The sequence below is a fragment of the Rousettus aegyptiacus genome, unplaced genomic scaffold, assembly GCF_014176215.1.
Source record: "Rousettus aegyptiacus isolate mRouAeg1 unplaced genomic scaffold, mRouAeg1.p scaffold_m13_p_3, whole genome shotgun sequence".
Taxonomy (NCBI): Eukaryota; Metazoa; Chordata; class Mammalia; order Chiroptera; family Pteropodidae; genus Rousettus; species Rousettus aegyptiacus.
In genome coordinates, this window is record NW_023416306.1 from 26,862,921 (window position 1) to 26,880,149 (window position 17,229).

Genomic DNA, 17,229 nt, shown 5'->3' on the forward strand with positions numbered 1-17,229 from the left:
CCTCCTCCTCTCCTCCTCCTCCTCCTCCTCCTTCTCCTCCTCCTCTCCTCCTCCTCCTCTCCTTCCTCCTCCTCCTCCTCCTCCTCCTCCTCCTCCTCCTCTCCTCCTCCTTCTCCTCCTCCTTCTCCTCCTCCTTCTCCTCCTCCTTCTCCTCCTCCTTCTCCTCCTCCTTCTCCTCCTCCTCCTCCTCCTCCTCCTCCTCCTCCTCCTCCTCCTCCTCCTCCTCCTCCTCCTCCTCCTCCTCCTCCTCCTCCTCCTCCTCCTCCTTCTTCTTCTTCTTCTTCTTCTCTTCTTCTTCTTCTTCTTCTCTTCTTCTTCTTCTTCTTCTTCTTCTTCTTCTTCTTCTTCTTCTCTTCTTCTCTCTCTCTCTCTCTCTCTCTGTCTTTCTCTCTCTCATTTTTGGTCTTCTCAACTTCCTGAGACCCTGTTTTCTGGTCATTGCCAACCTCCTACTATTTTGGGTGGAGAAATTATTGCTTCTGCACATCCCATCTTGGGTGGAGCTGCCAGTCACTTTCACGGGCACACAACAGATGTGGAACGAATCAGAGTCCTTTCTAGGAATTAATATAATACCAGAAGGGAGAGGCCACTCTCTGGGGTGGTGGAGTAATATAAGCCTAGAACTGTCTGTGAAAAGCCCCTGCTGCACAGAGGAATCTTGTCTTTGGTTGGCGGAAAGGAAGCCGTATACAGAGAATAGTAGAGAAAATACAAACACACACACACACACACACAGAGAGCAAGCGTAAAGTGGTGACATTGCTTGAATCTCATGTCCTCTGTCCTACTTATTTCATAAGCTGACCCATTCTTTTTGTTGTTGTTTATGAATTTGACTTGTGTTTCCCTTACTGACTAATATGCAGCTGTACTGGGTTGTTGACAGTTCCCTGAATTCCACACTGTCTCCTATCTGCACTTCCCACAGGTTCAAGCAATGAGCCATATAAAGTTCAGAACGTGCAGGAAATCTGAGGGTGGCTCTGAGAGTGCAGGAAATCTGCAGGTGACTTTTCTTCAGGCACCACGTGGCCACATCCATGTTGGCAGAGAGGATTCCCATGAAGGATTCTCCTTCATGCTCTGTTTTCCCCACCCCCACCTCTGCTCAGTCCCTTTGCTCCTTTGTGCCATTCAAAGTCTGCCTTCTCCTGGGGCCTGGCCTTGATACGAGTTGATGCAGGGCAGCTGCTTCTGAATAGGGTACCTTGGATGCTGCAGGCTTTACACCTTCAGAATCTACAATATGGACTTGGCAAGTACCCAAAGACCTCTCACACTGAAGATGAACTCCTTCTGGCATATTTTGTCCCTCCATTATTTTGTCTGATAGGGTTAGACTTCTTCCTGGCCTTGAGGTACATTCAGGAGAAGGGTGAGAGTTTAGATACCTTTCAGCCATCATGTTTCAATTGTGTAACAAGATCTAGGTGTTGAACACACCAGGTGTTCAGAGGAGGAAGGATGACAAAAGGTAAGCAGGTTCAGGGGAATAGGGGATGTCACAGATGAAGCAGAGTCTGCACTGGCCATTGGCAAAAGGGCCAGGCTAGACCAAGATGGGGCAGGGTATGCGCAACAGCCTGTCTGAAGGGCCTTTGTGGCTCAGCAAGTGACAAGAAAGCCAATGTTCAGTGAAGGGGTTTGAATGCCAGGCCCAGGATTTTAACTGTCATTCTCAGAGTCTGAATGGGGCTGGGGTTGATTCAGGGCCTCTTCTGGGAGGGCCAGTACATTACACCTTCCTTCAGTGCACAAAAAGGACTGAGAAGTCAGGATGTGAACCTCAATACCCCTTCCTGGGGCTAGCCAAAAGAGTTTCTCCTCCTTTTGGCTCTCCCTGAACCCCCCTTCCATCTCATCCTTCTGTGACCCCGAGCCAAGGTGGGCTTCCACCAACATGGACAGCATCTTCACATCATGGCCTCACAAGCCTTGCACGCCCATCCTCCTCAATTCCTGTCTATGCCAGGTCCCCCAGTCCCCAGTCACTCGCTGGTCCTCAGTAATTCACCTCTAGGACTTTCCAACCTATAACTGTCTTCATTCGGTGACTCATTAGATTCTCATCACTCCTCTATTTGGGAAGCCCCTAAGTGGAGGTTCTGGGCTGTCTGGATTTTTTTTTGTCCTTGATTTCCTTTCTACTTCAAGGACTATTCGGGTGGATTCACTTTGTTGAGCTTCTGAGCCAGCGCAGCTGAATGGGAGGAAATATCCCAGCATGCCCCTCGCCTAGTAATCCTGTTTCTCCTGTGGGGTACAGGCAAGAGGCGCAGAGTCACAGCCTTGAAGCTGGAAGGGAGGTGATAAGCAACTTTGTACAGTGGTTCCTTGAAAAGATCCTGGGCACTGGAATGAGACAAGCCTTGAGTCTGAAACCAGCCCCATCACTCACGAGCTGGGACGAGTGACTTCCTGGGCTTCAATTTCTTTTTTTTTTTCATTTGTAAAGTGGCAATAGAAATACCTACCTTGCAGAGTTATGAGGAAAGGTAAATGGGGCTTATAAAAGGTCTGAGTTTAATAACTAACAGCTGATATTATGCTCTTTGAGAGAAAAAGGCAGACTTATCCGAAGTCATGTGTTGAGATAGTCATAGTTCATCCTCTTTCCCACACTGAGATTCTTCTGCCCACCCCATGCTGCCCCAACCAAGTGGGAGACAACAGGCAGGAGCGGATGAGCATGATGGGAAAATCTTCCTGTTCTCTGGTCATCCCCTGAGGACTACATTGTGGCAGTGACAGGATTAGCAAACCCGCCTTAGGGCTACTTCCACATCAACAGTGGAGAATAAAGGAATTAGGGGAAAAAAGTGAAACAGAAGAAAGCACCTGGAAAAGATATTTTTATGTTCACTTACATGGGGGAGGGGGGGGACGGGGAGAAACAAACCAAAGTATACAGCATGAAGATATAAGTGTCTCAGAAAATTCATCCTCATGAACCTGTTTGTTCAATCGCAGTTAGAATTCAAGAGTCGCCAAATGGAAGTCACAAAATTAGGGAGGGGGACGGGTGGAAGGGCCACCAAAGGAAATGTAGTGATTATGTGCTATTTCTTTTCTAGTTTCAGATAATTTGGAGTTTCAACTTTTCCAGCAAGGCAGAGCAATAAAAACAGATGCCGTACTAATATATGGTTGTAGCAAAAATATAAAACTCCTAAAGCATGATGGCAATAATATTTTATGAAAAAAATTTAAGTCTGATAATATCAGAAACTACAAATAGGATCATTTGAGCAGTTCTGTATCTCCGTATGAACAGCCGTTGCAAATGATGGATGCATATTAAAGAATAAAGCATTTGGTCAGCACATAACTTAGAAAGGGTATAACATTTCTAAACACTGACTTTATAAGAAAACATGAAGGACAGCTTACACTTGACAACAATGGCTAAACGGAGGAAATAACTTTCTGAAGGATGCAGTGGGAAGAATGCCAAGGCCTTTGTTTTCAACTTGCTCTTAACCGTGTTGGGATGGGTTCACACTGCATAGAGTTTCCTGCAGAATCTAGCACCGATATATGGATCAGATTGTTATCTTTGATCTGAGTCCTTTATGTCTTCAGTTTTGGGCGTATTGAGGTATGTTTTCTTTGGTTGCCGTTGTGACGAATGTGTAATAAAAAACTAATATTTACAACACTTAAACATTTTAGACTTCAGTGTCAACTCTTCACATAAGAAAAACTGGAAGACTCTTTTAGGATCATGGGAAGGTCATTACTTCCTAGCATCTGTCATAAAACTGTTTTCGATACAGAGAACAATCAGCCTACTAGCGCAGCTATATGCTTTCTGGTCCAGAATCTTCCCGGTGCTCAGCGGGGAGGCCAATCCTGTGACTGCCATGTCAGCAGTTCGCCATGCTTCACAGTACTTATCCTCAAGACGCACGCCATGGGGGCTGGAACCATGCCAAATGACCTTCTGGGGCCTAAAAAGTAATTTTTGTCATGTTACTTTTTCTTCTTTGTGGCATAGCTCGGTGAACAAATTGGCATGTCTAGTGACTCACGTCAGCCTTCTAAACCCTCCATGGTCTGACTACAGATCCCCTCTCTATCTTCATTGCTCTTTCTAACTATCTAAACACACTGTTCTGACCACATCCAGGTTGTACTTGTTCTCAAATCATACCCTCTGTTTTCGTGAATCTGAACCTTGGCTCATGAAGTCCCTTAGTCTGGAGTGGCCTCTTTCATTTTTGGCCTAATGAATTCCTTCTCACCTTTCAAAGTCCATTAAATGCTTCCTCTTACAGGAAGGCTTCTTGGTTCTCACCCCAAGTAATGATGACTATTTCCTCTGTGCTCCTATCATCTTATCTGCTTCTCCATTTTACAATTACAGTGTTCTGTCTTGAATCGTAGCTAGTCTGCATCTCTCTTTCCCTGTAGGCTGTGAGTCCTGTAAGAGCAGGGTGGTATAAGTTTATTATCATGCCTTCCAGGCCTGGCTCTGGGCCTGGCATAGACTAGACACTGAGGAAAGGTTTGCTGAATTGTTCTATTATTAATAGCATACATAGTTTCAAAAAATTTGACTGCAGCTCACAGCATAGGGTTAAAGGATCACCAAGAATAGCATTACTTACCACTTTCTAAGGGCCTACTGCATGCTGGAAGTTCTCGCATTTTATTCTCATAACGATTATACGGTATAGATATGATCATCTCGCCCATTTGACAGGCGAGGCAGCTGAGGCTCAGCTAGCAGAAGTGCCTTGCCCAAGTTCCCATATTAAGGTATTAAACTCAAGTCTCCCGGCTCCAAGGCCAGGGCTCTCTCCATGGCCCTCAGCTGCCTCACTGAGGCTTTATGCTGGCAACACCCCAGAGGGGCAGCTGGCAAAAGCATCCATGATTAGAATGTCTCCTGAAATTGTCTATCATACCATATACTTTGAGGCTTCTACCCCTACTTACCAAGAAGGATCTGTCATCACATCTCGGCCATCAAAGGAGTATATTGGAACATGTGTACTGAACTGACCTCCATGGCCGGAAAAAATTGAGTCCCAGTTGTTGAAAAGTATTTGGCCCTATGGCGACAAAAATGACACAGTAGAATCATTATACCATTAGCCTGCAAATGGACTAGCTATTTACTCGTTCTTTAAGGCCCAGATGTCACCCCGCGCTGAAGCCACCAAACCCTATTCAAGAGTCTGGACAGAGTGGGAACTCAGAAAATGTTTGTGGCATGATTTTATAATCCATTCTTGAATCCTTTTGGTTTCACTGTCTTATTTCTTGAGGTAATTTCTCTTATGACATGTGAACGAAGGCTCTTCCCCACCAAAAGTGTGTTTTAGGTCTTTATTTTATTATGGTTTTTAAATTTTTACACGCACATATTGAGTTTCAAATTTGTGCCAATCCATATTATGGGTGATATGGAGATGAATCTCTTACTCCTTTTTCTCAAGGTGCCCTGTTTCCTTCAGTTATTTGCATTCTAAGAATACAAGTAATTTGAGTGAGTGAATGCGTTAGAACAGAACTTTGGGAGAGGAGATGGGTGTAGGGTCAGGATGTAACAAGCTAGCCTCGAGCTCCCAAACTGGAGCCCTGGGGTCCCAGAACAGGGGGTCTCAAGGTAACTTAGCAATCTAGTGGGAGTTCGGGACCCAGCATGTGTGTGAGCTGTAACAAAGCTGTCCCTCTGTTGCCTTAAGGGAGTTGGCTACTTCCGTGGTGTAATTGTACCATTGAGGGACCCTATGAGGCCCTTCCTTGCCAACAAATAGGGGCAGAGAAGTGGCTGCCAGGCTTTGGCGGCTCAGATGAGCCAAGAGCACCAAACCAGGGTGCTGGACAAAGTGGCTCTGTTCTGGACCAGTGCTCGCCAGCTGTTCTCTGGTGCCACTCAGCCAACTCCCTACAGAAGGCATCTTCTAGTGGAATCAAGAGTCCCAGACCCATGTGGGGCTCAAGGAAACTAGTTCTAGTTTGTAGTGACTTTGAGCAAACTCCTTTCTCCTTCTGAGTCTGTTTCCTCATCTGACAAACTTAAAAAAAAAAAAACTTTCATTTTTATTGGAAGTATCTATTAAGAAAATGAGCACAAAGTATGTTGTAAACATTAAAAAGCTATGTAAAAAAGTGTTTTTTATTTCTTCCTGTCTGCTCTGTGAGTCATACCATCTAAGCAGGCAGGTCATTGTAAATATTACGAAACTGAGGTCCAGAGAGGGAAAGTGACCCACCCAAAGTCACACAGCCAATCAGGGACAGGCTGGGCCTTAACCCAGCACATTTCTGATGATGTCAGGAACTGGCAACTGCCTCCCGTCCCCGTGGAGACCAGTGCATCGAGGAGGCAAAGGCAGCGATGTTTGTTTTTACCTTGAGATTCACTATTGGAAGGCTGTATCGCTCTGCTTTCCGCACAACTGTGGAGAGATCTTGCAAATGGGAGGATAAGAATGCTCGGTAGGTGGACAACAGTCCTGCAGCCCTGGCCTGCTGGAAGCACTGATAATCCGCTCGAACGTCCCCGGAAAATGGTGTGTTCAGAGCAATCAAGTGCAGCTGAAAAAAAGGGGGAGAAAAGATAGTGCAGTTAAAGAGTTAAAGGTGAACCCCAAGCCCATAAACATCCTATGTTCCTAATGAGATCCCAGACTTCTTGGAATGAAAGGCACTAGGGGTGGTCTTAGTCGACTTCTACCCGCCACTGGAATTCCAGTCCCAGCTTGACTGGAGAGCGCAGGTCTCCCAAAACATCTTGCATCAGCAATCTGAACACTCCTAAATTGTGGGAAATTCTTCCATGGTTTTCGTTTTGATGAAAATCAAAACGAATGAAGCACTTCTGATATCTGAATCCAGCCTGCTCACCATTTGTTGAAGACTTCTGGGTTCAGTTCAGTTTCCAGGAGGGTTTTAAGCTGGCTTTGGTCCTAGATCCAAGAGCTACACTAAGCTACCTGCCTCCTGCCTTTTCTTCTACCTCCCGAGTAGACCTGAGGCTGAACCCAAGGGGGCCGGAGGGAAAAGGGATTGGAAGGAGAAGGTTGTGATAGTTGTTACTAAGACTGCCAAAAAAAGACCCTGTGGAAACATGGGGTCGTACAATAATTCTAGCCTCAGATCCCTGCCCCCTTGGTCAGCAGCCAAAATAAAAGCCATTCTGTAGTCTGTCTTCTCTCACACTTCTGCTCCCCAAACCCAGCCTTCTTTCCCAGCACTCTGGAACACATCCACGTTCAAGGAGTAGTCATCTCCCTCCTTGACTTCATCTCAGAAGCAACTTTTATCTCATTAGCATAGAGCTGGGGAGGACTGGTGCAGGACCCAGACCCAAGGCTGCAGAAGGGAAAAATATTTTAATATATCTTAAACCATTGGACATGAAATGAGCTCCATGTGATGAGGCAGGAAGTGGTCAATGCTTCTCTCCCCGTTTCTGTGTTGCCACTCAGGTCCGAATGTTCCCAGCACCAAGCCTTTATATGTCCCTAACACCAAATGTTACCATGTTGACATTCTTCTGCCTGTCAAGTATGCAGCCAGTTTGCCACAGCTGGCCCTAAACTACAGTGTCCAGATTGACCCATGTAGTCTTAGTACTTCTTTGAATATTTCTCTGCATTTCATCACCTCTTTCCTTCCTCATTTTGAAAAAGACAGACTCCAAGCCTGCTACTTCCCCAATTTCTATCTTTTATCCACCCCTGGTTCTGCCTTTATCGCCATGCTAGATAGAGGTTCAGCATCCCCTACCCCCAGCCCCATTGAGATGAGGCTTCCCCTGCAGCCCTCCCAGTAGCAGCATTTTATGCTCCTACATCCCAGCCTTTAGGATAGGGAGGGGGTTCTGCATACTGCTTACTCATCACAACCACTTACAGGCCATCGGACTCCTAGCCCCACATCCAAATACTGCTCTCTGTTGCCCTTGCCTGGTTATACTGCCCCCACCCTCATCGTCCTCCTTCTTGTGGATCAGGGGACTGCAAAACCCCAGGAAAAAGGCCCTGTGGTCTCATTACCCTCCACCCACTGAGCTTCTGGAGCCTACACCAAAGGGCAGTCACAGAGGATGGCTTCTCTGATACCAGGCGACACCTAGGACAGTCACGATGGCGAGTTCAGAGCTTTCCGCCTGTTCCTAATTCCACCCATCTTCACCTCTCCTTCTTTAAGGAGATACACAGAGAAATGTCTAGAATGATGGCTGTTTCTGAAGGGAGGGATTGGGGGCTTTTGTGTCCTCATGTTTATATTTCTCTAATTGCCGGAACATTTTTATAATGAATCTATCATTTTTATGAAGACAATTATGTTACAACAATCATAATGTTAAAATGATGATTCTGTGGATGGTTATACTTTTGGTAAAATTATAGGTGGTTTACTGTTTTCTTCTTCATTCTTTTTATTTATTGATTGTTCAGGCTTTCTACAATGACTATGTATTACTTTAGAATTTACAAAATACTATTTTAAAAATCTTTTAGCTTCTGCCCAAACTTCTCCCCTTCATAGCTAAACTTTTTGAAGATTTATTTCTACTGGTTTCTCTTTTTTTGCCTTACCTCTCATTTACTCCTCAACCAACTAGATTCTTATTGGTTTCTCTCCATGCTATAGGAATGCTTTTCTCTGGTTTCTAAGTTTGAAGGACACCTTTTAATTCTTCCAACGGACCTCCGGGAAGCATTTGACACTGCTGGCTTCTACCTTGCTTGACACCCTTTCTTCCCCTCTGGCCATCCTTTCTTCCTCTCAGTTTCCTTCTTCTATTTCTTCCACCAGTTCCTTTGTGTTTTTGCTACTCAGAGTCCAACCTCTTCTTACTGCAGATATTCTCTTTTGGAAATCCTAGCACCCCCGTCACCATTGCAATGGCTCAGCTAAAGACTCTAAGTCTGTATCTCCAGATGAGACCCACTGTGGGCTTTCAGACCTTTATATCCTCTTCCCTCCTGGTCATCTCCACTCAGATGCCCTATAGGTGCCTCAGACTCACGATGCCCCACACAAGCTCTTGGGTGGTGAATGGCAGTGCTACAGGAAACATACTTCTGGTGTTTGAGTTGACCATGCCTTGTTCTTGGAAACTGTCCCACCACAAATCAAAAGTAGCCAAGAGAATGAGATTGTGTGATCTTAGGCCACACAATCTCATTCTCTTGGCTGCTTTTGATTTGTCTGGGAGTGGGCAATTAACCCAAAATGACCCATGTAGATGATCTCTCGCAAGACTCTCAATTGAGTCAGGTAGTACTGGGCTCTGTGGCTGTAAGATCACACAGAGTTGGGGTCACGATCAGTGCCATGGCAACCCACAGCTGTGTGCCAGCTTTGAAGATGTAGCCTATGTCTGTGTATTGGGGTGGCGGTGGAGGGGAGGCTGGAAGAAAGACCCTTGCAGAAGCTGGTCTGTAGATAGTGGAGCCGACTAATAGCAGGGACAAGAGTTATATTTCCTTCAATTGAATTCCATGAGGTTCCTGAACAAGATCTTCACTTAAGCCAGTGAAGAAATTAAGTGAGAGTTTCTAATCCCAGCAACAGAATGGCCCCCGGAAAGGAAACTATCACTACTCAGTTAGCCAGGCAGAAAACTGGGTGCCATTCTTGGTTTCCTTCATCCTCACTGCCCCATGTCCAATCAATGATCAAACTGTCATTGTCCTTTGTCACTCTTGCCCCTTTAATTTCTCTCCAACCTACCTTCTTTTCTACACGTTCATTGCTGTGATCCTAGTTCAGAAAGTAAAGTAGCCGCTTAACTGGTCTTTGGGCCTCTGGTCCTATCACCTCTAATCCATTTGTACACTGTACCCAAGGTGATTTCAGAAATGTCAATCTTATATGCCTATTTTGCCTAAGACCCTTCATTGCTCCTCAGTGCTCACTGGAAAAGGTCAAAGTCCTTAGCTTGGCTTACAGGGCCTTGATGAGTAACCTGACTGTCTGCATACTAATTTCTCCTTTCTGCCTTGAACTCTACTTCTTCAGCCAGACTGAAAAACTCAGAATTACAGAAACATACAGCACTTCCTCTTGCTTGCCACTGTTCCATATTTGCCCTGTCTTTCTCCCACCTGGCTCTCTCCTGCTCTCAACTGTCATTTAGGCTTTAGTTTAGAGGTCACCTCCTCTAAAGAAGGCAGATGTCTTTGCCCTTCCTTGCACCCCCAGCACCTTATGTTTGCCTCCCCCAAGTGACTTACCATGCTGTATTGTAATTACTTATTTTGTTTGCCTCTCTCACTAGTCTATACCCATCTTGAGGGTAGGAACTGTGTGCCTAGCATGGCACTTAGCAAATAGTAAACACACAGTTAGTATTTGCAAAGGAAACGTATGAATCGTACTTACTGCAGGCCTTTCATAATTGACGCTTGAAAAAGATGTCAGTTGAGATTGAAGCGAATGTGGCTGTTATATAAAAAAGGAAAACAAACAGTTCTGAATATTTTCATTTCATTCAATCTGTTCTTCAAAGTACGTTGAGGAGCAAGTGCAAAGTTTCTTGAGAAGATAATTTGTTTGTCATTGTCTTTGGGCCACTCTTAACTGCAAAGAGTTTCACACTCAAATGAGGAAATGATCCTCATGAATTCTGGGTCCAGTTCTCTCTCTACTCTATTATGAGAACATTCTGTTGGCACCTGGTCATTTCTAGGTTTCCACCAGACACTGAACTGTGCAGAGCTGGCTGTCTAGAATTTGGAGAGCTTGGTGCTGGATACCAAGGTGGGGGGCTCAGTCAATGCAGATGAAGGGAGGAGCACGATGTAAAGCAGGGAAACTACTCACATTGCTGGAAAGCGCAGGGGGTGGAGGGCTGTCGGCAGGAATGGGGATCAGTTCTCCCAGCTTTAAGGAAAAACAGTACATTGCAACTGAAACATCAACTAGAAACTGTTCGCTTATTTTTGAAACAGAAAAATAGCATTTATAGGAGTAGATTGTTATTGTTAGGGAGTATTTGGAGGCAACATGTTAAAGAAAGTTTAAGAGTTACCTGTAATTTTTTCCAACCATCTCTGACACGAATAAAAAACTCAGTGCTGTCCCTCAGGTAGATGAATGTCCCTTCTATAACCAAATGTGCTTTCTGCAGCATGTCATTCATGTTGCTAAAGGCTGTAACCTGTCAGATAATGTCAAATTTTAAACACTGCAGTTATCATGAGTGGTGGCACATCTGAAAAACTGGCCTCCTTGTCAAGTCCAATATGAGTCATCCCCTCTTAGTCAACGAAAAGGCTTATTATGCCAGATAGAGATATATCAATTGCTGCCTAATAATCGAAGGATGCTCTTTTTGATAAAAAACAAACAAACAAACAAACAAACAAACAAAAACCATGAATTACTTTGGAACATAATTCTACAAAAGATAAATTAAAACAAGAAGATAACACTCTGCGAGGATAACGACATTTAAAAACTGTAATTAGAGTTGTCTTTGCCTCGTGCTGGCATTACCAAAATCGTTGCGAAGCTTTGCCACTTCCATTTTTGTGATCTGCTCAATGGCACAGACATTGTGAAATGTGTTACCTCGTGCTGCCCATGAAAAAGTTTCAAGTTCGTTTTCATTTGGAATAAGAAATACAAACAAGCAAAACAATGCTATTAGGTTGAATCCTTTTTACCTAGCTGGGTAGTTATCATATTAAATACGTGATAGGAAATGAAGGTCTGTAATTTCTGCCTGGAAAGCTGCCAAAGGTTAGACAGCCATCTTGGCATGTCCAGGAGCAGACGTAAGAGCTGCAAAAATCTATCGAAAAGCACCAAGTCTCAAAGAAATATCAGCCAAGAGTGCTTTTGCTTTTTATTCCAACTGAGAAAGATGACAAAAAAATAATTTTCACCTAGCCTCAAAGATAATTACTGTGTGCCTCAAAAAGGCTTAGAAATCCCCCACAGGCACCAAATATCAAAATTTCATTATCTGCTGGACTATTCTTCCATTTGATAGCCAAATTTTCAAAATAAGAGCCAGTAAAGATCATAGAGCACTCCTAAGACTCCTGACATCCTTGTGAGGTATTTGTCCCTATGTCGGTGCACCGTAATCATCTCTGGGTGCTCTGCTCTGCTCCAGTGACCTGCAGGGTAATGAGCGTACAAGAGATGTTCTTTGGCAGAACAGAGAAGGCTGAATTACCAGCACAGGGCCTGCCGCAATACTGTTTACACTCTTGTACTTACGTTTTTTTGACCTAATATGATTGGTTCTGGTTATACTTTAGTCAATTAAGAATGAAAAGTGTACAACTTAAATCATAAATGATTTTGCGTTCCTTACCTTTTTACTTAATAAGTCATCTGAAGAGATGATAAATACCCTCTGCTTGTAGAATTGTACTGGTATTATTGTCATAGAAGCCTAATTCCAACATGGAAGGTGTGCCAGCCCCTGAACACTATAGCCAAACTGCTAAGTAAACCCATCTGAAGTAGAAGGATGAACACACTTTGATGACTATACTGACCAGATTTCTGGATCCAGGAATCCCTGGCTGTCCCGGAGGGCCGGGTGGGCCTGGAAGGGCCACAGCTAAGAGAAAGCAGAAAAGAGAAGTTATGAAACGTCGCACACTCTGAAAAATGCCACAGGTGTCAGCTGGTCACCAAGGGGAGCATGCACAACCCCTCTCAAAGTGCTGCAAAGCATGGCCACTTGCATCTGAATTTCAGGCGCTCTGGACCCAGCACAGGACTCAGCCACATGGACTGGTATGGGCAAGAGTTGGGCTTCTTGACTGTAACCTTGACTGAAGCCTTGCCACAGACTTTTCAGCTTTATAAGTGAATAAATTCCTCTTGTTGCTGTTGTTTGTATCCGTCAGTCTGAAATGAGTTTTCTGTCACTTGCATCTAAAAATGTCCTGACTCATAAGATCTACTTTACTCAAGAGACAAGCAGGTAACTATTGAACAGAGGAAGCAGATTCAGGAAGAGGAAGAGGAAGTGCCAGGCTGCACGAGGGGGGTAAGGCAGCGAAGTGACAGGAGCTCTGGCATTGGAGTCAGGAGACAAGGCCTCGAGTTCCCTATTTTTCAATTCTCAGCTGTGTGATTTTGGGGAAATAGCAAGCTCTCCAAAGCCCAGTTTCCTCATCTGTGAAATGTAAACATGCATTTCTTCTTCACTGGGCTGTGGTGAGAATTCAGAAAAACTACAAACTAGGAATGTGCTTTGAAAAACTGTATAGCATTTAACCAGAGGTTCTTAGCTATTAAAGAGTTACAGTGTTTTTAATAATCAGATCAAGGCTATTGCCCTCTTCTCTAGAAAAATGCATTTGCACATGCACGCAATTCCACTTAAGTCGTTAGTGAGAGAACAGCTTCCAGAGGCACATCCTTGAATGTTCAAGGAGTTTATGGTTCTCAAATGAAAGCTGTGACTATTTTCTTTTGCTCTTCTTCTACTTCTCTGCCTCATCCATCCCCAGTCCCCAAAATGCAAAGCTCTTGCAGAGTTAAGGATATTTGCACAAGCCCTAGTAAATTACCGTATCAGACTTTCCAGATCAGTCCAAGTAAGTCTGCAGTTCTGACACAGGACTTAACAATCCGTACATGGGTGGTGAATGTCCAGTGGAGAGAGGGTTAGAGGACTTGGATTTGGACCCCAGTCATGCCTCTTACTAGTATTTGTGACCTTGGGCAAGTCTCCTAATCTATCCGAGCTTCAGTGTCTTTATGCATGAAATGAGTTTTATAGTAATATCCATTTCATCTCCCTCCCAAGGTTACCGTGAAGATTAAATGGGATAATGGATATGAGAGTGTTCTGTACACTGTGAATTGCCATACATTATGTGAGGGGCAATCCTTGTTCCATTCAGCAAAGAGTCCTGGGGACCCCTAGTGTAGGGGTACTATGGACAACAGCTTCTCTGCGTCCTCTACTCACTCTGTAAGGTACTCCCACCTCCTGCAATTCCTGCTCATCCCTCAAGGTTGAGTGGGCACCTATAGTTTTATCCACCTATCACCTTCTTTCTTTGCAGGACAAGTATCCTCACCTTCTTTTGGGACCTTCCCTTGCACCTCTACAACCATTTGGTTCCAGAAGGAGCTGCCGTAGTCTCATATTCTCCTACCTCCTGGCCACAGGTGACTGGTTTGAGGTGAGGCATCTGGCCAATAAAAATATTGCTTCAGGACTCACCCCACCCCCAGACTTTTCAGGAAAGAAGGCCAAGATTTCTAGCTGGTGATAAAAGCTGTAAGTTGTCAGTAACCCTACCTACTCTATGCAGAGTCTGTGGTTTGTGGTAAGGAAACATGAAGCAAGCATACAGAGAGAAGCTGAGACGAGAGACAGCCAGAGAATCCTCGCGGGGGTTGAATCCCTGGTTCTGGCTGTACCTGAGGTCCCACCGCATGTCTGCCCCTCCCACAAACGGGCCGTTCGCCCCTCCTTCATATCCAATGCATCTCCTTTTGCTTGAGCAAGTTTGAGTTACACTTCTGCCACTTGCGGCCAAAAGAACTAAGACTAAGTCAAAGCCCTGGCCCCAAAGTCGCCTCCTGTGTAAAGTTTTCCTCGACGCCCCAGACGTTATAGGTCTCTTCCCAGGTATGCTTCCACCACACCTTGCTCATGCCAATCCAAACAACAAAAAAGGATGTAGTCACGCTATTGTTGCTGCCGATATTATTTTCTACCATGGACATAGTGGAAAGAATGCGGGATTTGGTGCTACACTGACCTAGGGCCTAACCCTGTTGGTGCTACTTATTAGCTGTGTGACCTTGGAAAGGTTCCTAAACATCTCTAGGCCTCGCTTTCCTCATCTGAAAACGAGGAAGCTAATACTTTCCTTGAAGGGCTTTGTGAGAATTCAAAAAAATAATGTAGTAGAATGGCCAGCAGAGTGCCTAGCACTTGGTAAATGTTTAGTAGATGGAGATTTTCTCCTCTTTTGCCTATTTTTCAATAGAGGAAGTGAGGTACCCAGGGATGAAGGGATTTTTACATAAAGAGTTACATTCAATGCTGGTCCTGAATTTCTTAAGGCCCAGGCATCCACAAAGCAGCCAAGAAGTTTCCACACACATATGAAAAGATACTCAACACCATTAGCTGTTTGGGAAATGCAAATCAAACCCACAATGAGATATTACTTCACATGCACTAGGATTGCTAGAATAAAAAAGATATAATAGTAACAAGTGTCAGTGAAGAGGAGAAATGGGAACGTTTGTACACGGCTGGTGGAAATCCAAAAAAGTGCAGCCACTTTGGAAAATAGCCTGGTTTCTACATGTATGATCCAACGATTCTACTCCTGTGTATACACCTAAGAGAGCTAAAAATATATGTTCATGCAAAAACTTACACATGAATGTTCATAGCAGCATTACTCGTAAAAGTCCAAGAATAGAAAAATTCAAATCTCCATCAACTGATGAAGGGATAAACAAAATGTGGTATATCCATACAATGAAATATTACTCTGCCATAAAAAGGAATGAAGTAATGATATACTCTACAACATGATGAACCTTGAAAACATTATAAAGGAATGAAGTAATGATATACTCTACAACATGATGAACCTTGAAAACAAATGCAAAAGGCCACATATGGAATATATGATTCCATTTACATGAAATGTCCAGAATAGGCAAATTCATAGATAGAGAAAGTAAATCATTAGTTGCCAGGGTCTCGCTGGAGAAGGAAAACAGGAGTGGCTGCTAATTGGTAATTTGGGGTGATGAAAATGTTCTGGAATTAGAGAGTGGTAGTGGCCACAACCTCGTGAATATATTAAAAACTATTGAATTGTACATTTTAAATGGATGAATTTTATGGCATATGAATTATTCCAATTTTACGAAAAGAAAAAAAAGCTCCATCTAGGAAAGAGCCCTTTGTCAGACAGTGTGGCTCTGAGATGCCACCCAGATGTCATAACCCTGAGCGTAACAGCAGAGGTGGAATAAATGAGGGCACCACGTATAGTACTGACCTGCTCCTAGGATAGCTGGAGGTCCTGGTGGCCCTGGGGGTCCCGGTGGCCCTGGAGGACCAGGTCTTCCAAAGCCAGGTGGTCCAGGCAGGCCAGGAACACCTGGGGGTCCCTGGGGCCCAATAATAGTCTCCCCTTTCTGGCCCTGTCAAGGCAAGGACACAGGAACAGAAGAGAGAAAGTACCATTAATCACTAGAGTCCTATCTATTCTTTTTATGAGGACATTTGTAAGAAGTCAATAAACATCAGCTATTTTCATCATTATCTTCAATCTTGGGCATGATTCAGGTGGTGAATGACTTAAAGAGCAGCCCAGTCATTATGTCGAATGACACTTTAAGAACCCCAGAGGGCCCAGAACTCAGAGGGCCCTAGAGATCATCTAGTCTAGACTTCACAGTTCACAGATAAAGAAACTGAGGCCTAGATAAGACACAGCTTGCCCAAGACCTCAAAGCAAATTATCAGCAGGGTTGGAAGTGGAACCCCGGTTTCCTGGCTTTACTGAGTCTACTCTCATGATAAGCTCAGGGACCAGAGTTTGCTAGTGGTCCCTGAGGATCAATGATCTGGTCATTGTCTTGTTTGAGGCATAACTGGATTTTCACCTCTGCACCCTGGAGAAACTTGTCAACTTAAGAAGACCAAGCCTATCTAAGAGCTCTTTCTTTGATTGAATTTCAGAAGACTCAAATAGCCACTCTGAAAATATCTCCCTCACCTTCCATTCTGTCTCTATTACGTGATGTGTTCACCATTAATAACTCTTATTGATGAGTGAATTTTGCACCATTGACATGAATAAAGCAGCATTTAGTGACCTGAAAGTTACCTGGACGCATATGGCCTTGGCCAGCTCCCTTTCCTCCATGGGCTTCAGCCAAGCCCTCCATCAGTAAACAAGGATGGGGGAGAGAGGCCGATACTGAAGTCCTGCCTCAGCTTGTGGTGCCGTGACTACTCTTGACCCTCTAGTCACACTGGGGACTTCAGGGAAAGCGATGGCTCAGTGAGGAAGAAGGTATGGAGGGTCACTACTCACAACCAAGCCTGGACTTCCTGGCAGGCCTGGAGGCCCCGACACAGAGAAGTCAATGATAGAGTCTCCTTTTTCTCCTTTGAACCCCCTGTCTCCATTCTCCCCCTGGAAGCAGAGAACATTCAGAGAACATTTAGTAAGAGTAGGATGAACCAGTCACTGACATAAGCCCAAGAACTTGGAAACACAGGCCCAGCTTTGGCAG

The 17,229-nt window shown here is 44.4% G+C and overlaps 1 protein-coding gene across 2 annotated transcripts in view; it reads right to left on the reverse strand.

The window, feature by feature from the left end:
* Positions 1 to 2,839: 2,839 nt before the first annotated feature.
* The window catches only part of COL15A1 (collagen type XV alpha 1 chain), a 95,651-nt gene continuing 81,261 nt past the window's right edge, over positions 2,840 to 17,229 (reverse strand). For both annotated transcript variants that reach the window (XM_036239127.1, XM_016146298.2), the window contains 9 exons: positions 17,028 to 17,129; positions 15,984 to 16,128; positions 12,486 to 12,550; positions 11,003 to 11,131; positions 10,795 to 10,854; positions 10,354 to 10,413; positions 6,367 to 6,552; positions 4,945 to 5,060; positions 2,840 to 3,953 (listed from right to left, as the gene is read on the reverse strand). In XM_036239127.1, coding sequence (XP_036095020.1) covers positions 3,740 to 3,953; positions 4,945 to 5,060; positions 6,367 to 6,552; positions 10,354 to 10,413; positions 10,795 to 10,854; positions 11,003 to 11,131; positions 12,486 to 12,550; positions 15,984 to 16,128; positions 17,028 to 17,129 — 1,077 coding nt within the window. In that variant the 3' untranslated portion in view covers positions 2,840 to 3,739. The remainder of the gene's footprint in view (positions 3,954 to 4,944; positions 5,061 to 6,366; positions 6,553 to 10,353; positions 10,414 to 10,794; positions 10,855 to 11,002; positions 11,132 to 12,485; positions 12,551 to 15,983; positions 16,129 to 17,027; positions 17,130 to 17,229) is intronic.